General features: G+C 36.9%; 1 protein-coding gene across 1 annotated transcript in view; it reads left to right on the top strand.

The window, feature by feature from the left end:
- UBE2W (ubiquitin conjugating enzyme E2 W) overlaps positions 1 to 22,363 on the top strand; it is an 81,669-nt gene that overhangs the window by 37,409 nt on the left and 21,897 nt on the right. Inside the window, exons 2-4 of the mRNA XM_044245448.1 lie at positions 3,392 to 3,483; positions 11,431 to 11,533; positions 20,683 to 20,838. Of these exons, the coding sequence (XP_044101383.1) occupies positions 3,392 to 3,483; positions 11,431 to 11,533; positions 20,683 to 20,838 (351 nt within the window). The remainder of the gene's footprint in view (positions 1 to 3,391; positions 3,484 to 11,430; positions 11,534 to 20,682; positions 20,839 to 22,363) is intronic.

Here is a 22,363-nt window from a genome sequence, read left to right on the forward strand (position 1 = left end):
GAGCACGACCGGAGCCGAAGGCAGTGGCTTAACCCACTGAGCCACCCAGGCGCCCTATCAAGATCTTTCTTATTGAGTATATAAATCCACCAGGATCTCTCACAGCTCAAATTCCTGAGTCTTCCAGACTCGAGCCAACATAAGATGAGGCTTAGATATGAGTTTTCGGATTTATTCTATGTTTGAGGTGCTTCCAAACATTTAGGTTCCGGGCCTGGCTGTTTTTGATGGACAAGATGAGAAAAAGAAATTCTCTTGCTAGTAACTTCAGGCCTTTTAGCCAGGGAGGACAAGATGTCTGTGTACTGCTGTTATGTAAATTCTGGAAATAAAGTGTGTATTTAAAGATTGAGATCATGTATTTTTGGTTAGGTGTTAAATACTGAGAAAAGAATCATTTTAGCCATATTCAGCTTACTCAGAAATTAAACTTTTATTAGTATAATGTTCATAGATTTTTAAATGTACATTTTTTAAACATCTGGAATCGATATCTTACCAATGGTGTTTAATTGGCAGCAGTTTTCCTTTTCTGGTGTTCTGTAAGATAACGGTGCATCTTATGATGTTTCTTAGATTCAGAGAACATGGTACATTTGCAATATATGTAATTAGTTTTCCCATACCTCACCAGTTTAGGTACAGAAAACGGTGATACTTGGTCAAGAACCACTAGAACTCTAATTTCTTGGCTTCTTCCTCACCCAGTGGTTTCTGGGTAGTTTCCTGCTTCTTTGGTTACAGTAGTTACCTTTTGCAGCTATTTCCCATTATTTCCACTTACCTTATTCTGTAGCTGCCATTTTCAGCACTGTCTGGGAAAGCTGACCACATTGCCATGCTATAGTTTTCACAGTGAGTGGTATCATTGCTTTTGTGAGTGTTTCTCTTCTGCTTTTTCTACGCTTTGTCTTCCAAATTAGGAGCTGAATACCTCCTCATGAGATAATAGCTTTCTGTTGATTGAGGCTACATGGTGTGTTCTCTAGTTTACAGTCATTCTTCATATCTTCAAGTGAGTAGGAATTGTTTTTTTATTTTTACATCAAATTTTTTAGATCCTTCTCTTTTAGTTTCTGGTTCCATATTCAGGAAAGTCAGAATCAGTTTTTTTTTTCCCCTTTTTTTGTTTTTGTTTTGTTTTCTTTTTGAGTATAACTGATTAGAACCAGTTGCTTAGAAGATCCAGTGGACCCTTGAGAGGACCGATTGGTTACTTAAAGACATGTTGGGGCACCTGGGTGGCTGAGTCCGTTAAGTATCTGACTTTGACTCAGGTTTTGATCTCAGAGTCCTGGGATTGGGCTCTGTGTTCAGTGAGGAGTCCGCTGCTTTCTTTCCCTCTGCCTCTGCCTGCATGTGTGCACGCTCTCAAACAGTCTTTTTTTTTTTTTTTTAAATAAATAAATAAATGTCCTGCCTTCTCCAAGGAATTACTGTTTCTTTTCTTTTCTCTTCTTTTTTAGGATTTTATTTATTTATTTGACAGAGATCACAAGTAGGCAGAGAGGCAGGCGGGGAGGCTGGGGGAGCAGGCTCCTTGCTGAGCAGAGAGCCCAATGCAGGGCTCCGTCCCAGGACTCCTCTTTCTCTGCCTGCTTGTGATCTGTCAAATAAATAAATAAAATCTTTAAAAAAAAAAAAGTCTCTGAGAAGGCCTGCATTGAAGAAAACAGTTTCTCCATTTTCCACCCAGTGTTTTTAAAAATGTACTTGATCACTGAATCACTATATTGTATACCTGTTAATATAACACTGTATGTTAACGATACTGGAATTAAAATAAAAAACTTAATAAAATCATTTACTTGATCATATAACCCACATTTGTTATTGTAAGTGGAATAAATTAAAAACCTTGTTCTAACAAAAATTTATCACAATTATATTCCTTTATTCAAAACAAGTTATTAGGCAGGCAGCTTCTTTTTACATTTTAGGTAGTTAAAATTTTTCTTAAGTACTTTTCAGTTTGTAATTATTTTACATTTTGGGAGGCAACTGAGGTCAGAAATTGCAAGTAGCCGATACTTTATTTTCATTGTTATTAGCAGTTGTGATATTGCAAGATCCAAGGGAAGTTTTCATTCTTGGCCATTTAAAGGGCCATTTAGGAGATTTTGTTTTGTTTTGTTTTGGGTTTTTTGGGTAATTTGCATTGATTTATTAGCAAATGTTTTTGAGCATGTTTTAGGCCCTGGGTTTGCTGTGATCAACAGCATTGTCCATCCTCCTTGTAAGGAGGCAGCCAGACAAATGTAAGAATGTAATTGCAGAAGGGCTGCAGAGAACAAAGCAAAGACATGATGGTCCATAGATAGCTAGCTGTCTGTGGGTCAAGTATGTGCCTATTAATAGGTTCTTGTGCAGTGATTCTCAAGAAAGAAGGGAGAAGTTTTCTAACCTGTAATGGTGTTGGATGATGTTAAGCTTACCTGAAAGTATCCAGCATTGAAAAGATCTAGAAACATTGCTATATTGTTAGTAATATCTCATTGTCCAGAAAAACAACAAGCTAGCTTTTAAACGGAGGATTGTTGAGTTCTGAACAGATATCCATGCTTGTTTACTTTAATGCAAGAAAAGATGCTCATTAAGAGTCTTTATAGTGTTACATGCAATTCTAATAACATTGATGATTTGGTTTTTAAACCCATAAGCTATGGGCTTCTGTGGTTTTTGTGTTGCTTTGTTGTATACTGGGAAAGAATGTCCACTAGTGATTACATGGGAAGAGTTGAGCAATAAAAACTGTATAACAAGAATGTAAAATATAGCCATTTGGGGGCATCTAATGTGTGGAAAAATAACTATATCTCAGGTCCTGACATTATATTCTGGAATTGGAAGTTTGTGTGTAGGTATCCTATTTAAAAATGAAAACAAATATGAGCTGTAAATTGTAAATTAAAATTATTCAAAACATTTTCAAAAGGCTTTTTGCATATGTGGTTACTGTATAGTTTTTTTTGGCAAGCTTGTATGTCTAAAGTGACATTTTTTAAGGATGATGGAGAAGTGTGGTTTTTATAATTGGAAAGTAGTAAAGGAAACATTGCTGAAACTTTTAAGCAGTTATAATCTGGGCTGAGCTCTTATAACCTCAGTGGAGTAACAGTGACGTTTTGTAGGTAGTGGTCTGCTTTTGGTAACCACTTTACAGCATCATTGTTTAGAAATCTATTTAGAAATATTTTGATTGTGAATTACAGAACAAACAAAAATTAAAGAGGTATATAAGATATATACAAGATGAAAAGTTCTTGCAAAAGAAAAGGTGTGAGCATTTGGAGGAAATTTACTCAAGGATTTCAGAAGGAAACTAGAAGGATGTTTATATTGTCTTTTTTTTGTTTTTTAAGTACAAATTACTGTTGATATTCTTTTCTAGAAACGACTGCAGAAAGAACTGTTGGCTTTGCAAAATGACCCACCTCCCGGAATGACTTTAAATGAAAAGAGTGTTCAGAATTCAATTACACAGTAAGTATGTAATTCTTGAAGTCATTGTTTCTTTTATTATTAGTGTAAAGCATGAATATACACTTATTTTTAAAAATGTAGTATTTGGGGGCACCTGGATGGCTCATTTGGTTAAGTGTCCAACTCTTGATTTTGATTAAGGGTCATGAGATCAAGCCCCTCTTTGGGCTCTGCACTCAGTGGGGAGTCTGCTTGAGATTCTCTCTTGCTGTCTCTCACTCTGCCCCTTTCCTTGCTCTCTCTCCCAAATAAATAAATCTTAAAAATTTTTTAAATGTGGAATTTTCATGTTTCATACCACTTTATTCCATCAAGAGGTAAATAAATAGATCTTATCCTATGCTTTTGTATTTCCCATTTTGTGTTACATAATAGTGTCATCATACACATTGCATATGATGTATGATTTGTTAACCTTTTTTTCCCCCAACCATATGTTGGTTAGTAACGTTTTAAAATGTTTCCTGCTAAAGAGGCAGCATATAAAAACTTTGGTTTGACTTTTGTTTATGAAATGATCTTCATCTAAAATAGAGCAGTTTGGCATGAGGTTGTTTATCAAATTTTTCAAAACCACATGTAGAGGTTTGAAGAGAATAGTAGTCAAGAGGTGTCTCCAATCTCTGAATGCATTAATTGCCCTGTACAGAACGGTAACTAAATGCCAGACTCTTCAGCAGCCTCTTTTAATAGATAAGAAACTTCATGAGGATAGAAAAGTGAACCATAGAAGGAAGACACAGAAGTAGTCTAATTCTGCTCCTTCCTTGGGCGCAAAGAAGTCTTTTTCAGATATGAAACCAAGAAGAGTGGAGAGAGACATATGTGTCCTCTCATAAAGATGAGCATTTCAATTAGTTTGAAATGTTTTTTTTTTCTATTCTTTTCTTTTTTTTTTTTTTTTTTTTAATTTGCTGAGACAGAGTGAGAAGGAACACAAGCAGGGGGTGTGGGAGAGGGAGAAGCAGGCTTCCCGCCCACTGAGCAGGGAGCCTGGTGTGGGGCTCAATTCCAGGAACCTGGGATCATGACCTGAGCCGAAGGCAGATGCTTAACCACTGAGCCACCCAGGCCCCCCAAGCGATAGAAGTTTCTTAAGTGAAGACACAGAAAACGCTCTCAAGTGAGAGGGGTCCCGACAGGGTTGCCCTGAAATGTTTTCTAAAGTATCATCCTAAGATCTCACAACCCAGTACAGTCTGTTTTTACCATTCTTTTGACTTTATAGTTGTGTTAGACAAGGCTAAATGTTCTGAAATGGGGCGTGGGGAAGAGGGATTTAAAATAATGGAACCTTTCCTTAAAATCTTCAGAAACATGAAAGAGAGAGGAGGCAACAAGATAAAAAGTATACAGTAAACCAAATTATAGGACAAAAAGAATAACTCAAATAGTGATATTCTAGGTCCAGAGAGCAAAAGTGACCAGAATTCATAGACATATTTATCCTTTCAGAGAAGTAATTTTAGTTAGCTTTGACTTTGAGATTTGAGTCCATACTTAGGACAGAATTCAAGCTTTTTAAAAACAGGGATGTGAAGAATGGATCTATTGATGTTTGGATGGATACATTGTCGTTTGAAAATGAGTACGGATATCTAGCTCTATAACAATCTTTTTAAAACATTGCTGGGTTTTCAAGCATTTTTAGGTTCCCTGCAAAATTGAGCAGAAGGTACAGAGATTGCCCACATACCCTCTGCTCTCACACATGCACAACCCTCCCCCATTGTCAACATCCCCCACCAGAGTGGGACATTTGTTATAATTAAGGAGGTGTGATTGACACATCGTAATCCCTCAAAGTCTATAGTTTACATTGTAATTCATTCGTGGTGCTGTATGGTTGGGTGAATGTTCAATGACATGTATCATCATTATGGTATCATGTGGAGTATTTCACTGCCCTGAAGATTGCCTGTGCTCCAGCTACTCGTCACCCCTCCCAACCATTGATCTTTTTACTGTTTCTGTAGTTTTCCCTTCCCCAGACCCTCATATAGTTGGAATCCTACAGTATGTAGCCTTTCAGATGGCCTCTATTACTTAGTAATATTCATTTAAGGTTCTTCTGTTTCTTGTTGTGACTCTTGATTGATTTTTAATTTCTATCAAGTGAAATTTGAAAATGGAGAACATATTTAGAGTGTATGACATTTGTTCTATATAATTAAATGAAGGTTTTTTTGGTAGGGTTGTATATAATGAACAGATTATATTCCATTTTCATCAGTAATAATCAAGTGCTTCCTATTTCAGCCTTTCCCATTTTCAGAACCACGTAATATAATGATTTATAAATGGTTAAAGGAATGTTTTACATTTGTACAAATGGAAACATTTGTATAGATTGGCAAGCAGTTTTACCACAAATTGTTTAACTACCAAAACTGCAGTATCTTTGTTGCAGAATAAACCTGTCGTTTTTAGAGATGTTTGTCAGACAGTTTTTCTTTTAAAATAATTTACTGTAAATGAGTCACAAAAGTTTTTTTATCTTTGACTGTCTTCCAGGATATAAAAGTAGTCTTAAAAAATTAGATCTTAAAAGGTATGTTTAAGTGGAATAAGAATGATGATTTTTTAAAAAAGCACGTTCAGCTTTCTGGAAGACAGTTTTGTAGCATGTATTAAGACCTTTTGAAAAAGCATATCATATCCTTTGAACTAATAAATAAACCCCTATGCTGAACTAAGGAAGGAACAGAGATATAGAAAGATTAACCCAGGGGTGCCTGTTTGCCTCGTTCAGTAGAACATGCAATTCTTTTATTTTATTTTTTTTAAGATTTTATATATTTATTTGACAGACAGAGATCACAAGTAGGCAGAGAGGCAGGCAGAGGGAGAGGGGGAAAGCAGGCTCCCTGCTTGAGCAGAGAGCCTGATTCAGGGTTGATCCCAGGACCTTGAAATCATGACCTGAGCCGAAGGCAGAGGCTTTAGCCCACTGAGCTACCCAGGTGCCCAGAATATGAAATTCTTGATCTCAGGGTTGTGAGTTTAAGACCCATGTTGGTGGACATAGAGCTTGCCTTAAAAAAAAAAAAAAAAAAAAATTTAACTTGGAACTAACTATACTCATTTCAACATTACTATTTCTAGAGACAATTTAGAAGCAATTTAAATGTCAGTAAAAGGGAAATGGTTTCTCAAAGTTAGACCATGGAATGGCATCCCTTGAGTTACAGCCTGTAGTCAGCAAGAAATGCAGAAAGTTTGTATAGACATAATCCCCTTGAAAATCCCTGAGAGAGACCATATTGGTGTTTATCCTGTCGTAATTTATCCAACGGAGCTAGTTTTTCCTTTGGAGGGGAATAGTTGGCCGTTTCTTTGATTAGGAGCTATGAATGCATGAAAAATAACTGTTTAAACATTAGAACCCTAGAACAATAACTACTCACTGGACGTTAAGAACTGAGACTTATCCCATTTTATTCATTCTCAGAGGCAGGTGCCCTTAATTGGACTCATAAACACTGAGGATTTATTTTTGTTTGTTTGTTTTGTTATTTTTTAAAAAATTTTATTTATTATTATTTTTTAGAGAGAGGAAGGGGGAGGTGGCAGAGGGAGAGAGAATCTTAAGCAGAGTCCATCCCCAGCATGGAGCTCGACATGGGACCATGACCCTGAGATAGTGACCTGAGCTGAAATCAAGAGTCACACGCTTAACCAACTGATTCAGTTGTACACATAATTTAACTATTGGACATCAATTCCATTGATAAAGAAACTATAAAATGAGGGGCGCCTGGGTGGCTCAGAGGGCTAAGCCTCTGCCTTCGGCTCAGGTCATGATCTCAAGCTCTTGGGATCGAGCCCCACATCGGGCTCTCTGCTCAGCAGGGAGCCTGCTTCCTTCTCCTCTCTCTCTCTGCCTGCCTCTCTGCCTACTTGTGATCTCTGTCTATCAAATAAATAAATAAAATCTATTAAAAAAAAAAGAAACTATAAAATGACTAGAATGAAATGTACTGAAAGTACTTCAACAGTGATTATATTTGGGTGATTTTTGTTTGTTTATAACTTTCTCAGTTTTCTATAGTGAACATATATTGCTTTTTCAATTAGCAAAAAGTTATTTAAAATTATCCTGCACAATGTTGAAAATATATGCCACCTTTGACCTGTCTCACCCAGATATTGGAAGGCTTACTAAGATATTTGCTTAGCTATTATTTAAAAGCTGTGTTTGGATAGATCACAGGTAAATTTATGGTACAATATGTCCTAAATTTTTTTTTTAAGATTTTTATTTATTTGCCAGAGAGAGAGAGAGAGAGAGTGCGCAAGCGAGTACACACAAGCAGGCAGAGAGGCAGGCAGAGGCAGCGAGAGAAGCAGGTTCCCTGCCGGGCAAGGAGCCCGATGCGGGACTCGATCCCATGACCCTGGGATCATGACCTGAGCCGAAGGCAGTGGCTTAACCCACTGAGCCACCCAGGCGTCCCTGTCCTAAAATTTTTATTTCAGGATTTTATTTATTGTCAGAGAGAGAAACATCACAGAAGCAAGGGGAAAGGCAGGCAGAGGGAGAAGCAGGCTCCCTGCTGAGCAAGGAGCTTGACTCAGGACTTGATCCCAGGACCTAGGATCATGACCTGAGCCAAAGGCAGACACTTAACAGACTGAGCCACCCAGGTGTCTCTGTCCTAAAATTTGCCTTATAAAGAGAATAAAATGGCACCAGGAGGGGGTGCCCAGGTGGCTCAGTTGGTTAAAAAGCTGGACTCTTGGTTTTTGACTCAAGTCATCATCTTAAGGTCCTGAGATCAAGCCCTGCGTTGAGGTTGAGCCCAGAGCTGCCTGAGACCCTTCCTTTCCCTTCCCCTCTTTTCTTTCTCCTGCTCTCACTAGCTCATCACTCAATCAATCAAACAAATCAAATCAACTTTTAAAGAAAGAGCACCAGGAAGTCCTCTGGTTTTTCCTTGGAATAGTCATTGTGCATAGTAGATGTCAGGGATAAAAGGGGATCTTGATGGCTAGCAAAGACCCAGTTTGTAAGGAGAACACGTTTTCGTTTTTTATTTGTTTTTAATGCAGCTTATGCATTATATTTAATTTACTATGTACTGGTTCTGATGTCAGGAAAGTACTACGTGTTTTGCATATGTAATGCCATTTATCTTTGCAACACTTTGAGATGAGTATCCTTTTGTAATGAACTTTTAACTTTGTTTTAAATATGTGTTTTAGAATTGAAATAGTTAAAACAAGTAAAACAATAGTTTTACTTTTTACAAAAGTAAAACAGCTTACTCATGGCCACCGCGAATGGACAGACCTGTCTAATTCACTGTAAACTATTCCTTCTTGGTCATATCTTTTATTCTCATGTGTGGTATTCAGCATACACTTTGAAAATGAATAGCTATCCTTTTAAAGGCATGCATGTGTTAGCTGATTGCTTTCAAAGAACAGGCACATTTATTATACTAATCCATAGTATATGGGGAGATGACTAGAACCTCAACACTGTATTCTCAATATTACTTCCTTAATACTGTACTTAAAGTAATAAATTTTTATACCTAAAAAGTTTAAGATGAAAGGAATTGGCCAATGCTTTAATTAGGATTCTTATGATTAGTCCACTTTTGCTTCAATGTGGCCCCATCATCTTTGCCACCATAATCCTTATTCTACTCCCCTTTTTAAATTTTTAAAATTTTGGTGGGTTTTTTTTTTGTTTTTTTTTTTTAGAGAACACAAAAATGACCAGCAGGGTTGGGGGTGGGGGTGGCAGGGAGGGAGAGAGAGTCTTAAACAGGCTTAAAATGAGAGAGGATCTTAAACAGGCTTAAGATGCAGGGCTCAATGTCAGGATCCTGAGATCAGACCTGAGCTGAAATAGAGAGTTGGATGCTTAACTGAGCCACCCTGATGTCCCAGTTTTCCCTTTTTAAAATTAATTAATTAAATTAATTTATTTTTAAGATCTTTTATTTGAGAGAGCATGAGCAGGGGAGAGGCAGAGTGAGAAATATACCCACCCCCTTTTTTTTTTTTTATAAGAAAAGAGATATGGGTACTTGGCTGGCTCAGTCAGTAGAGCGTGTTACTCTCGATCTCAGTATTGTGAGTTCAAGCCCCATGTTGGACATAGAACTTACTAATAAGTGAGCAAGGGATTGATTTTAATTATAAGATGTATATTCATTATTATTTTATGTGGAAACAAAGTAGGCTTATAAAGAGGCTATAGAAATCTCTTCCTAAGTGAGATACCTACCACCTCACACCGGTCAGAATGGCTAAAATTAACCAGTCAGGAAATGACAGGTGTTGGCGAGGATGCGGAGAAAGGGGAACCCTTCTACACTGTTGGTGGGAATGCAAGCAGGTGCAGCCACTCGGGAAAACTTTATGGAGGTTCCTCAAAAGATTGAAAATAGAGAAGCTACCCTATGATTCAGCAGTTGCACTACTGGGTATTTACCCTAAAGATACAAATGTAGGGATCCAAAGGGGCAGATGAATGGATAAAGAAGATGTGAGATAGATAGATTTCATGTGGAATATTATGCAGCCATCAAAAACCACAAGGGGTGCCTGGGTGGCTCAGTGGTTTAAGCCTCTGCCTTCCGTTCAGGTCATGATCTCAGGGTCGTGGGATCGAGCCCCACATCGGGCTCTTTGCTTAGCAGGGAGCCTTCTTCCCCCACCTCCTCTGTCTGCCTCTCTGCCTGCTTGTGATCTCTGTCTGTCAAATAAATAAATTAAAAAGAAACACAAAATCTTGCCATTTACAGCAACATGGATGGAACTAGAGGTGAAAGGCTAAGCGAAATAAGTCAGTCAGAGAAAGGCAAATATCATATGATCTCACTGATAGGAGGAATTTGAGAGACAAGACAGAAGCTCATGGGGAAGGAGGAAAAAGTGGGATAGAACGAGGAGAGAGAGGGAGACAAACCATAGGAGACTCTTAATCTCAGGAAACAAACTGAGGTTTGCTGGAGGGGAGAGGGCTGGGTGATGGACATTGGGGAGGGTATGTGCTATGATGAGTGCTGTGAATTGTGTAAGACTGACACAATTGCGTCACAGACCTGTACCCCTGAAACAAACTATACATTATATGTTAATGAAAAATTTTTTAAAAATCTCTTTTGAGTTTTAGGAAGCAACTGAAACGTGAGAGACAAGGAAAGGCATTATAGAGCCTTCAATAGCCATCAAAGTAAGGGGACTGATGTTAGCTTATCCTTTTTCCTGTTTCGTCTCTAGAATACTGATGAGAAGATAGGTCTAATAGCCATGATTCTCTAGTTGTTGATACCTACTTTGACCGTTGCTTCTAAAATGATATCAGAAAGGCAGTTCATTAGTTTGATGCTACCTATAAAATCTTTCTAATCATTGCAAAAATAGTATTTGGGGAAAAATAAGGTAGTGTAAATTGAGTAGCAAGAGTACAGGCTTTGGTGTCAGCACACTTGAGTTGGGTTTTCCATTTTGTGTTTTCAGGCCTGGATTAAAATTTGGCTCTCTCCTTTGCCAGTTGTCTGACTTTGAGTTGGTTACTTAACCTGTGAGCATCAGAGAAGGGTGTTAATACCTACTGTTAAAATTGTTGGGAGGGGGCATCTGGGTGGCTCAGTGGGTTAAGGCCTCTGCCTTCTGCTCGGGTTGTGATCCCAGGGTCCTGGGATCGAGCCCCGCATCGGGCTCTCTGCTCAGTGTGGAGCCTGCTTCCCTTCCTCTCTCTCTGCCTGCCTCTCTGCCTACTTGTGATCTCTGTCTGTCAAATAAATAAATAAAATCTTTTTAAAAAATAAAAATAAAAATAAAATTGTTGGGAGGATGACGTATGCTGTTGCACATGAATGACTCTTATCTCAATGCCTGGTATAAAGCAAGTCTTCAGTGTTCCCTTTCTCAGCCCAGATCTTATCAGAAGTTTTTAATTTGCTTTTTTTCCCCCCCTTATTCTAGGTGGATTGTAGACATGGAAGGTGCACCAGGTACCTTATATGAAGGGGAAAAATTTCAACTTCTATTTAAGTTTAGTAGTCGATATCCCTTTGACTCTCCTCAGGTAACTGCCTTATTTTTTTTTTATTGTATTTTTAGATTATAGCAAAACACTAAATTAGTGACTTTTGACTAAATACAAACTTATAAAGAAATCCATTGTAATTATGTGAGTAGATTTGTTCCTTTATATTATCTGTAATATAATCAAGATTTTATGAACATTTTACTTTATTGAGATTAGAGCTTTGCTGCTTTTATACTCTGAGAACTTAACATTGTTTTTAATGAATAGATGTTAGCAGAAAAAGGTTGGAAATCTAACCCAGGCCCATGGGGTGTGGGAGAACTTAACATTTGGAATAACTGGAGGCACTTATTCCTAGATAAGATGATTGAATGATATTGTGAGGGGGGCAAGTGATTTGTTGAAAAGAACACTTCTTTGATTTTGCATTGTCATGTTGTCCTTGCAGTCTTTTAGTATCATAAAGATAGAATATATTACAAGGTGTTAAATATCTAAACATAAGCCCTAAATCTGATCATTATAATTTGAGGCACAGTTAGTTTACATAATGGGTTAATACTCAGGCAAGGGATAATGGTGGTAGAAGAACTTTTCTGAGAGCTGTTTAAATGTGGTGAATGATTAATCTTTGGGAGTTAGAGAAAAGGAGATTCTAGGATGACTTCCAGACTTCTGACTTGGTGAGATGGGTAAATGAGTTACTAGTGGCAAAATGATAAGACTTAATGTCACCTCAGTGTAGTACTCCTAGATAATGAGGTTCTGAATAGTGAAACTTCTCAAATACCTAAAACTTGTGAAGTGCTAAAATCATTATTTTGGAGGAAAATCCTATTTCATTGCCACTTTAAATAGAATATATACCAAGGAGTGTAGGAGTAGAGATGGAGGTCAGTTATTGTAATATGCTATAAATACAAAAAAATTGCTTTAATAGAGGCACAGAATTAAATGGAAATGGATTCCTTGAGTTCTGCAATTTTTGTGTGAGCAGAAAATAAGATTAGGAAACCCATTTTTATCATTTTCATAAAATAAAGCTAAGGGTTATGTATTGTCATGACCTCTAGGCCTCTCTAAGCATGTGTAGACTATGATAAGAAACCAAAGCAAACATCTTCCTTTTCTCTAGGAAATGATCTTCACATTTTGTAGCCTTTTGACTTACCAGCATCATTTAAGATAGTTAATCCTTGAAGGCAGTGGTATCTCCTTGTCACCTTCAACCTGTTCTTCTATACTTCAGCTAAGTTTTTTGAAGGGTTATGAAGGAAGAATGTGACTCACCAACTTCAAACTGTTGACTGGGGGGATATTGGAGAAGGCTTACTCTGGGAGCCCACAGATTTTTCATCAGAGGAAAATAGTATTTCAATAAACATGAACCAAATCAAGTGTCCTCTAAATTCTTTCCTTAGTATTTAAATCTAAATCAAATACCAAACTATGGAGATCATTTGAATTTCATCTTGAATATTTCTGTAAGAGCGTTTCTAATGGATTCTATCATTTTATCTCTCTTTTTTTCTCCTTCCCTATTTTGACTTCTGGCCTCTTTTCTGAATCTTTGATTTTGGTGTTCTCTGTGTTCTTTATTCAGCATCCCCTTGTTCTTCTCTCTCTCTTTTTTTAATGTCTTTAGCCATCTTAAGCAGCCAACTCCCAGATCTACAGTTCTGTGCAGATCTTTCCTTTCTGAGGTTTAATTTCACACCACTGTTGGATATCAGTACTTGAATACCTCCAGAGGTCTCAAATTTAACACATCTAAATTCAATCTTTTCCAGTGACAAAATAAGGAAAAAATTTTTTTTTCTTGAGTTATTGTCCACCTGTCTGCTTGCATTGAAATTCTTCCCTTCCCTCACTGTCAAATGCAGCTGTGCACATCCTTTTGCAGTGCTTAACTCAGTTCACTCTTATCCTACTGTCAATGCTTAGTCCAAGTTTCTGTCTTTCATGTGGACTAATCCATAATAGCCTTTATTTCTTTCCACTCCTAGCCATCTGTTCACAGTGCTGTTAGATTTCCTTGAAGGTGCAGTTACCTCACTGATTTGCACAGACACACAGTGCCACCATCACCACCACAACTATCCCTATCTCCTCCTTAAAACCTCTAATGCTTCCTTATTTTCTGCGGTGTCAAGTCTGAAAACGCTTTAGCTTTTCATGTAAGTTCAAACTTAACCATTTCATCCACACATTACTTCAATGCCTTCTACTATGTAGTCATATTTGTATTATACTTTCTAATGTAACTTCCATTTTTATTTTATCTTGTAACGGCTCTAACGAAGTGGTTAGGGATTCATCCTTGTAAGTGAAGAAATTAAAGGCTTAGAAGTAAAGTGTCTTGTTCATGGTTTAAAAGCTAGCTAATAGGATAGTCAAGACTCAAACCCAAGTTACTCCTTTCCATACTGTCCAATTAGGGGTGAGTACCAGAATGGGGAAAATGCTAATTTATCCAGACAGTATTGTTATCTCTAAAAGTGAAAGATAATATGTAGTATGATAACCTTGAAAGCTCTGGGGCAGTTGTTGCCAATCTTTTAGAATAGATTTTATATCACTTTTTAACATCACTCTCATGTCACAGAAGTTGTATATTCTAGTATCCATGATTGAGAAAATAATAGGCTGCTCTAAGTCTACTAATACTTGATAACTATTTTTTAATTTTTATTAATCAAGAATCTCTATGATTATAAAATAATGGTAATGGTCTAGCAAAGCCTGTGAACTTGGAGCACATTTGGCAGGTCCCTGGAGTGTATGCAAATGAGGGGGAATCGAGGGCATAGGTCCGAGAGATAATTTGGGCTGGAGGATCCATCTTGGATTGTATAGCCCAGTATAAGAGTTTTGGTTTTCAATCAGACTGGGATGAAAAACCTTTGAATATTTTGAGCAGAGGAATGACACGATCCTACCTAAAATTAAAGGGAAGAATTTGACTGCTGTGTGGCACATTGACTGTTGGGTGTATAAGGGTACAGGGAGACGAGACAACTTGCAGTAATCCAGGTGAGGGGTTGGTGGTGACTTGCACCAGAAAGTAGTAGTGGAGGTTGTGGAAGATGGCCATATTTTGGACTTACTGTATTTTACTTTATTATTATTTTTTTAAGATTTACTCATTTGAGGAAGAGAGCTCAAGCGGGTATAAGAGGCAGAGAGAGAGTCCTCAAGCAAAGTCCCCACTGAGCAGGGATTCCAGGACCCTGAGATCATGACTTGAGCCAAAATCAAGAGCTGGTCTTTAGGCAACTGAGCCATCCAGGGGCCCTGGACCTGTTTTAAAGGTTGAGCCAGCAGGATTTGCTAATGAATTGATAAGAAATATGAGCGAGAGAAAGGAGTCAGGGAAGACTCCATAACTTCTGGCCTGTGAAACTGGATGCATTATAAGTTGAAGTATAAATTATATGCTTTGGGAGCAAAAGAGAAAGCAATGACTGGTTTAGAATAGAATGAGGGGGCAAAGAGAAACCTGTTTGTTCTGGGACTTAAAGCAGCAGCAGAAGAGTTTATGTCAGAAGTGGAACAAATCATGAAAAGACATGGCTTCTCCTGAGATTTGTGAGCAAATGTAGTTTTATGTATAAATAAATGGAGGGCTACAGCAGGAAATGAAAAAGAAAGGATGTTTTGGGGCTTATCCAAGAGTGTAAAGGATTTGAAGATTTATCTCAAAGGAATTGGGAGGTATAGTCACCTCTCCTTCCAAACTGAAGTCTTCAAGTTTAGTGTCTTGACTGTTCTGCTTCTTTTCCTTTCTACTTCCTCCCTCACATTAGCAGCTCTTCCCTTCCAGGTATCTTTGGCCTTTAAACTCCCTTCCTCTGTCAGAACATCCCATTTGAATGCAATAAAATTGAAACACATTATCTTGTAAATGTCCTGGTTATACTTTGTTTTTAAGCTTTTCAACTCTAAGTTTTGTTGAAGATATTTTAGGCATTTTAGAAATAGGTGACGAAGTTTTATGTTTTTTTAGGGGAAAGAGGATAATGTACTTCGTCCTGAAACCATATCAGTGCTAAAAGTGGTGCTGAAAATATACTTACCTTGATTACAAAGCTTTAGAAACACTGGTGCAAAAGAGTAGCTGCTTTCTCCTCACCCTTATTCCCCTTCCTATTCATGCCAGAACCTTTGGTTCTGTTGCTCAGTACTCCTTCATTGCAGAGATCCAGAACCTATTTTCATAGTGTTCTCATCCTTTTATTTGTGGTGTCATTTTCCTTGCTCTTTCATGTGTTGGTGGTTAAGCTTTCCAAAGTCTTAAATAACCATTTTTATTGCCGTAAATTGTCTAGCATCTAGGACACCTGACGAGGAGAAAGGGAACAGTGAACTCTGTTCGTTGAAGCCTTGGGGGTAAGATAAAGGAGACTGGTAGGCTAGAAGAACACAGCTTACAAAGGAGAGGCACCCAAATTTAGTTTCATTGTATCCAGGAATTTTGACTTTGTAATACTTGTACAATTGCATAAGGGTAATAAGGGTAATTATGGAAGACAAAAAAAACTATTAATATTGATGCTACTAATACATGTTAAGTGACTAAAAGGGGAAAATTAGATTAAAAACTATGCTAAAACTCCCGTCCGTAGTTACTTTTGTCAAATATTTACCATTTATGCTAGATTGCCTATATCATATATTATTAATTAGATATCTGATCATAACAAATTCTGCTTACATGTTGTTTTTGTAGTTTGCCCATTAAGTATTGCCATCTACTTACAAATTTTTTTTTTTTAAGATTTTATTTATTTATTTGAGAGAGAGAGAGTATGAGAAGGGGGAGGGTCAGAGGGAGAAGCAGACTCCCTGCCAAGCAGGGAGCCCGATGCGGGACTCGATCCCGGGACCCCAGGATCATGACCTGAGCCGAAGGCAGTCGCTTTAATCAACTGAGCCACCCAGGTGCCCTCTACTTAAAATTTTAATAAGAGAAAGCATTCCCTTATATTGTCCCTGGTATCCATTTTGTATATTGGCTTTTATAGTTTATAACTTATTCATACTGCTTATTCTTATGTGTTTTGACCTAGTTTGATGCAACATTAGGTGTCTCACTTTCTAATTAGTTGCAGAACACTAGCCTGAACATAGTAGTATGCCTTCCTTGTGGTCAGATCTCAGTATTGAGTCATTCAGTATTGGGTCATTCATACTCATAAATATGAATTTCATACTAGGAACAGTTACCTAAGCTCCATCCTCTGTTTTGTGTCATCATTGATGGCTTTCATTCTCAAATTGGTAATTTTGTGAGACACACTGTATTGGTACCAAAAGTTACCCAGAGGTTGGCTTGCTTAAAACTTAATGTTGGATGTGGGATATGCTTACTTAACTCCAAAATTATGATACAGGGCATAGTTTTTCTTAGGTCTCACTTGCTTTTGAAAATATGCCGTACTAATAGATGTTTGGAAATTTAGATTCGTCTGAATACTATTTCTAATGTAGACTCTGAACTTCAGGTGTGATTCACATGCATTAGCTTGGAAATACACCGTACTGATAAGGAGGTGTTCGGAAATTTAGATTCATCTGAATACTGTTTCAGATGCAGACTCTGAACTTCAGGTGTGATACACATGCATTAGATCTAAGATCCTTTTCTAAAATTGTGGCTTTTTTTTTTTTTCTGTAAAACAACTTATTCTTTAAAATCTGTAGTTCCATTTTATTGTTTGGTTTATGAATATGTACAGTTCTCTGGTTGTTAACTGTTGATATGACTAAGTTTGAATTTGAATCAATTATTTTAAAAAATAAATAATTCTAAAAATAAAGAAATTAGCAAAGTTCTTATTCCCTTCGGTTTCAAATTCATGGTATTCAGATGTCTTGTTAATGTGAGTTTTATTGGCTACTTGGGACTTCCCCCAAAAAAGTTTTTAAATTTTGAAAACAGCTAATCATCTCTTAGGCTTTCAGAACCTGGTTGGCTGTATTAAAGTAACTGAAATGTCCCATTTCCTCCTTTGGATTGTACCATGTGTTAAATAAATGAGGACGGTTAAGAGCACGATCTTGAAGAAGTTCAGCCTTGGTTACTTTTCACATCACATGCAAAGAACCAGAATCGCAGAATTTACATCAAAAGGGTCTGTGGAAACTGCTTAACAGCCTGTTTACATGAATAAACTTTGAAAAAAGTTTTTTCTTTTATTTCAGGAATTCATCTCTGACATGTAAACTCAGCCTTTCCATATTTAGACAAACTTCTAAAATTCTGTATCTGGCAGGTTAGGCCCTAGGGGTTACCTATAATATGTGCAGCTAATTGATTCCCCTATTTGGTTGCTGAAAGTTTCAGGCTGGCTGTATTTGCCCTGCATGCAGCATGTTAAAAAGCCCCAGCTTCCCCCTCCCCCTTTCCTTTGCTTTTCTTTTTTTAAGGCTTACTGAGATCTGATTTCTTTTTATTTCAGTCCCTTCAACCTTTAAAGCTGTTTCTGTCTTGATTTCTGGCTCTCTTTGGTGCTTATCAGTGTCTGCTGCTCCTGCTGTAGGTGTCTTCTACTGCTTTCCATCCCCTTTCCTCGCTTCTGATTTCCTTTTGATTCATGGGTACTCCTTGGTTCTCAGGTCAAGTGATTTAGTTTATAATCTATTCTCTCCAAGAGCACTCATTGCTTTCCTTCTGCTTTGTGAATTGGCTAGTCAGAGCATGTTGTGATAACCTTTGTATTTTGCTGTCTGTGTATTTTCCTTGGTGGTTGCTGATGCACTGATAAGTTTTTGCCAAAGAAGGTAACTTGGGAATTCTTCATTTTTTGGCACTTTCAGAGCACTATTCTATGTGACTTTTTAAAAAGGAAATCTGACTGGAAAAGAAATACCCTTTAAAAAATATTTGTGACCAGGGGATAAGATCTTGGGCATTGTTTGTCTTCTTTTTTTTAAAGATTTATTTGTTTATTTGACAGACAGAAATCACAAGGAGGCAGAGAGGCAGGCAGAGAGAGAGGAAGAAGCAGGCTCCCTGCTGAGCAGAGAGCCCGATGCGGGGCTCAATCCCAGGACCCTGGGATCATGTCCTGAGCCAAAGGCAGAGGCTTAACCCACTGAGCCACCCAGGCGCCCCCATTGTTTGTATTCTTAATGAAAATATCCTGTTGGTCAAATGGAATTTTGTGGCTGAATGAATACCCCAAAGCAGATGCATGTTCTGTGAGATTTGTAAACTCCCGCTCTAGACCTCTATAACACATTGTGGGAATATCAAATATATATAATAAACTACATGTTTATAAAAAATAAAATTTAGAATAATTGTGGGTATACTCAAAGTACGGAGCTGCAAGACCATTTGAGCAGTCATTTCCTTTTACAGAGAGCCCCCCCCTTTTTTTTTAGCAAAAAGTGATGAAAAGGAGACTAGCACTGATAGATAAAATTGAGATAAATGGTAGGCTTCAAACACAGCTGTGCTAAAGTTGGGGATTGGGTAGTCTTCTGCAATCAGGCAGGGCAAGTAACTTGATATCTCTTACTTTGAGACTTATTTTTAGTTTTCAGCTTTATTTTAGCTCTTTTTAGTGGGAATGGAGGGTGCATGATCAAAATGTAAAGAAACAAAATAATGCAAGTGTGTAAAGTCATTCCTTTGAGAAAAAAATTCCTTTTGTTTTCTTATATTAGCTTCAGCCAAGGAAACAAGTTCCATATGTTAGTAGTATGTTTGAAATATTAGGGGACTCCTACATAAATGAAAGAGTGCTTTGTTAAAATGTAAGTATTTGCGAAATTGAAATGAAGACAATTTTGTAGCTAGATACTTGAAAATAAAAGCAAAAAACCCAGTTTATGGTACTTCTCCATAACATGTCCCATATTAAATGCTGACGTACCTTACTCTAGCCACACTTACTTCACTGGCTGTCTTTTTTGTTCTTATATAAAGGGGGAAATAGGTTATGCCTAGAGCAATAAATACTTCATCAATTTCTGATATAACTGAAGATGGGGTTTCTTCTTAGTAAGATTTTGTTGTGTATTCAAGTATGAGGGAGTTTTAGGGCTGAGAGAGATACATGTAAGTCTCATTTGGGAACTACTGGTTAATATTTGACGAGCTTTATAAAAATCGCACCATACCTACTGAATCAGTATCTGTGAAAGTGGAGCTCTTGCATTTTTATTTTTACCCAGATCTTCAGGTGATTTTTTTTCTTAAGGTCAGGAGTTAGTAATTACTATTAACAACAGAGTAAAAATGTTAGATCTTACCACAGAACAAAATACACATAAAGATTGGTGGATTAATTTTTATATCAAAATAAGTAATTTTTATGAGGTAAAATATAAACAGCCTGAAATATTAGACTTAAGTGTCTTTGTCCTAGTTTGGGCTGTGCTTACAGGTTCTTTGGGATGTATGAATTCAGTCTTCTCCCTGTTCAGATGCTTAGGGTAGATATGTTTAAGAAACACTACTATGGGATACTTAATGAGTTATTAGGGCAAAGGAAGGAATAATAGATTTATTACCTCACAGTTAGTGTGGTGACAAGGTGGAGAAAGGAAAAACTGTTAGAAGAATTGAGTAGAAAAAAAGGCAGAGAAAAACTTGACCCATTCAGACTTTGTTGTGTGTGTAGGCACAGTTATTTGAGGATCAGTAAGTAGTAATGTGTATGTATCATAATGGATGAGCAAGTTTAGAGGAGATGGTATATATAAATTATTTCCTTTTGCACATAGCACCTTAGGTGGTAGCATTGTTACGGGTGAAAGGGGTGTTCCTGTCACTTGTAATTCATTTTGTCTCAAAATTGAATACTTTTGTATTTCTGTATGCAGAGAGCAATGAGTAGAATATGAAAAGACATTCTTATAATTGTCTTTATTGGGGTAAAAATGCATGGTAATTTATAAATTTGTAAAGGGATTTGTGAAAAATAGCTGAAATAAAAAAAGAGATGACCTGGATTTTTTCTCTGTATGTTCCATTCCCTACATCCTCATTCACACAGTGAAACCAGTACTTTGTGGATTGATGAGAATAAACAACAAGCAGTTGTTTATCTTGTTTCTGGCACTTACTTTATTTGTTTTTAATTGGTTTTTAAAATAGTAAGTTCTATGGAGAATATTTTATTTCTTGGTAATAGAGAATATTTGAGTGTTAATGGAATTTTATTCTTTCTTAGGTCATGTTTACTGGTGAAAATATTCCCGTTCATCCTCATGTTTATAGCAATGGTCATATCTGTTTATCCATTCTAACAGAAGACTGGTCCCCAGCGCTCTCAGTCCAATCAGTTTGTCTTAGCATTATTAGTATGCTTTCCAGCTGCAAAGAAAAGGTAGGACTTCTCAGAATTATTCCAGGTAATATCTCTTTTTTTAGTTTAGGTAGAGAAATTATTTTAATACATAATTTATGTGAAGGAAGACTTAATGCCTTTTATTAAGAAGTTATGGGTAATATGCTTAGTAACAGATTAGAAAATTACTTCGATAATCTTTCATTCCATGTAGAAGTCAGACATTGTTTAATATTTCTTAAACAGAAAATTTCTGCAGATGTTCTCAAATAATTGGAATTTTATTTCTGTAAGCATGCACAAGGTAGAAGTATACAAGAAATTCTCATTTCTAGATTTCACAGTGGAAAGTCCCAAGAGCATGTTTCCCTTCTCCCCTCTGCTGGCTCCCACCCTATCAGCCTCTTTTAGGGAATTTCCCAGGAACCAGAGCTTTCCTATCATACTGATCATCATGATTAGGTTGAAAGAGAAAGGTTAAAGACCAGCAGAATTTTCAGGACTTTTCTTCTCATTCCCCTTTATTTAACCACAGATTCTGTCTGATGGAAAGGTAGAAACACCAGAAAGAAAAATCACATGAGTTAAATTTAGGATACCCTTGTAAAGTATCTAAATCCTGTGTGCATTTCTGGCCCTCTTGTGGTTTCTGCCTGAGAGTCAGTGTGTAGCCGAGTGTTCATGTATTTCTCTATTTTAAAGCCTCTTTTCTTCATGAGGTTTTCCTTTTGTATCAGGTCTAAAGGAAAACAGCTTTATCTTACAGATTAGGGTCTGTGTAATAACAGCAGTTTTCCCCCCCCTATTTTCTTGAAATTGAACTCTCATTTTTACTAAATTAGCATTTAGAGAACTTTAAATTAGTTTTTAGAGAACTTTAAGTAGTTTATTTTTAAATGATAGGTTATCTAGGCTGAAACACTCTAAGCCATTGTTTGCCAACTGAATTTCTTGAAATGTTAGTTTCATAAGAAGTTTCTTGGTGTTAGGTTTAAAAAAACAGATTCTTTTTGTTCAAAGAAGCATGGGGAAATAATGGTTGAAATTGAATTTTTTAATGATAGCATTAATATGCAATCTATATACCATATAAGAATGTAAGAAACTTCTGTCAGTTAAACTGTGACAGTTAATACATGTTAAAAGGAATGTATCCCCATTCAGGAATATTAAAATATGCAGAAAAACATACATCTTTGAATAGATGGAATAGGGTACACATTATTTTACTGTAGTGTTTTTCAACTAACTTTGCCTATGGGCTTTTCTAGGTTGCATTTTAAGGCTGCACTTGAGCTTTTGTTAACCTTGAGGGCTTTGAAAACAAGTCTTATTCATTGCTTCCATGTTTTCTCTGCTTCTACCCTCTTTTACCCTCTACACTTCTACCCTCTACACACACGTAACTTTTAAATTTTAGGTATAGAGTAGAGCAGTTTGCAGTTAGAAGGACTTCTGTGTCCTCATTGATGTTTAATGTCTTGAGAAAGGTGAAAAGTTGAGGTGAACGCCAGTTACGTGTATACATAACTCTTACAGGTGCCTTGTAATAATTAGTGCTTTG

This window comes from Neovison vison, chromosome 4 (assembly GCF_020171115.1).
Source record: "Neovison vison isolate M4711 chromosome 4, ASM_NN_V1, whole genome shotgun sequence".
NCBI classification, from domain to species: domain Eukaryota; kingdom Metazoa; phylum Chordata; class Mammalia; order Carnivora; family Mustelidae; genus Neogale; species Neogale vison.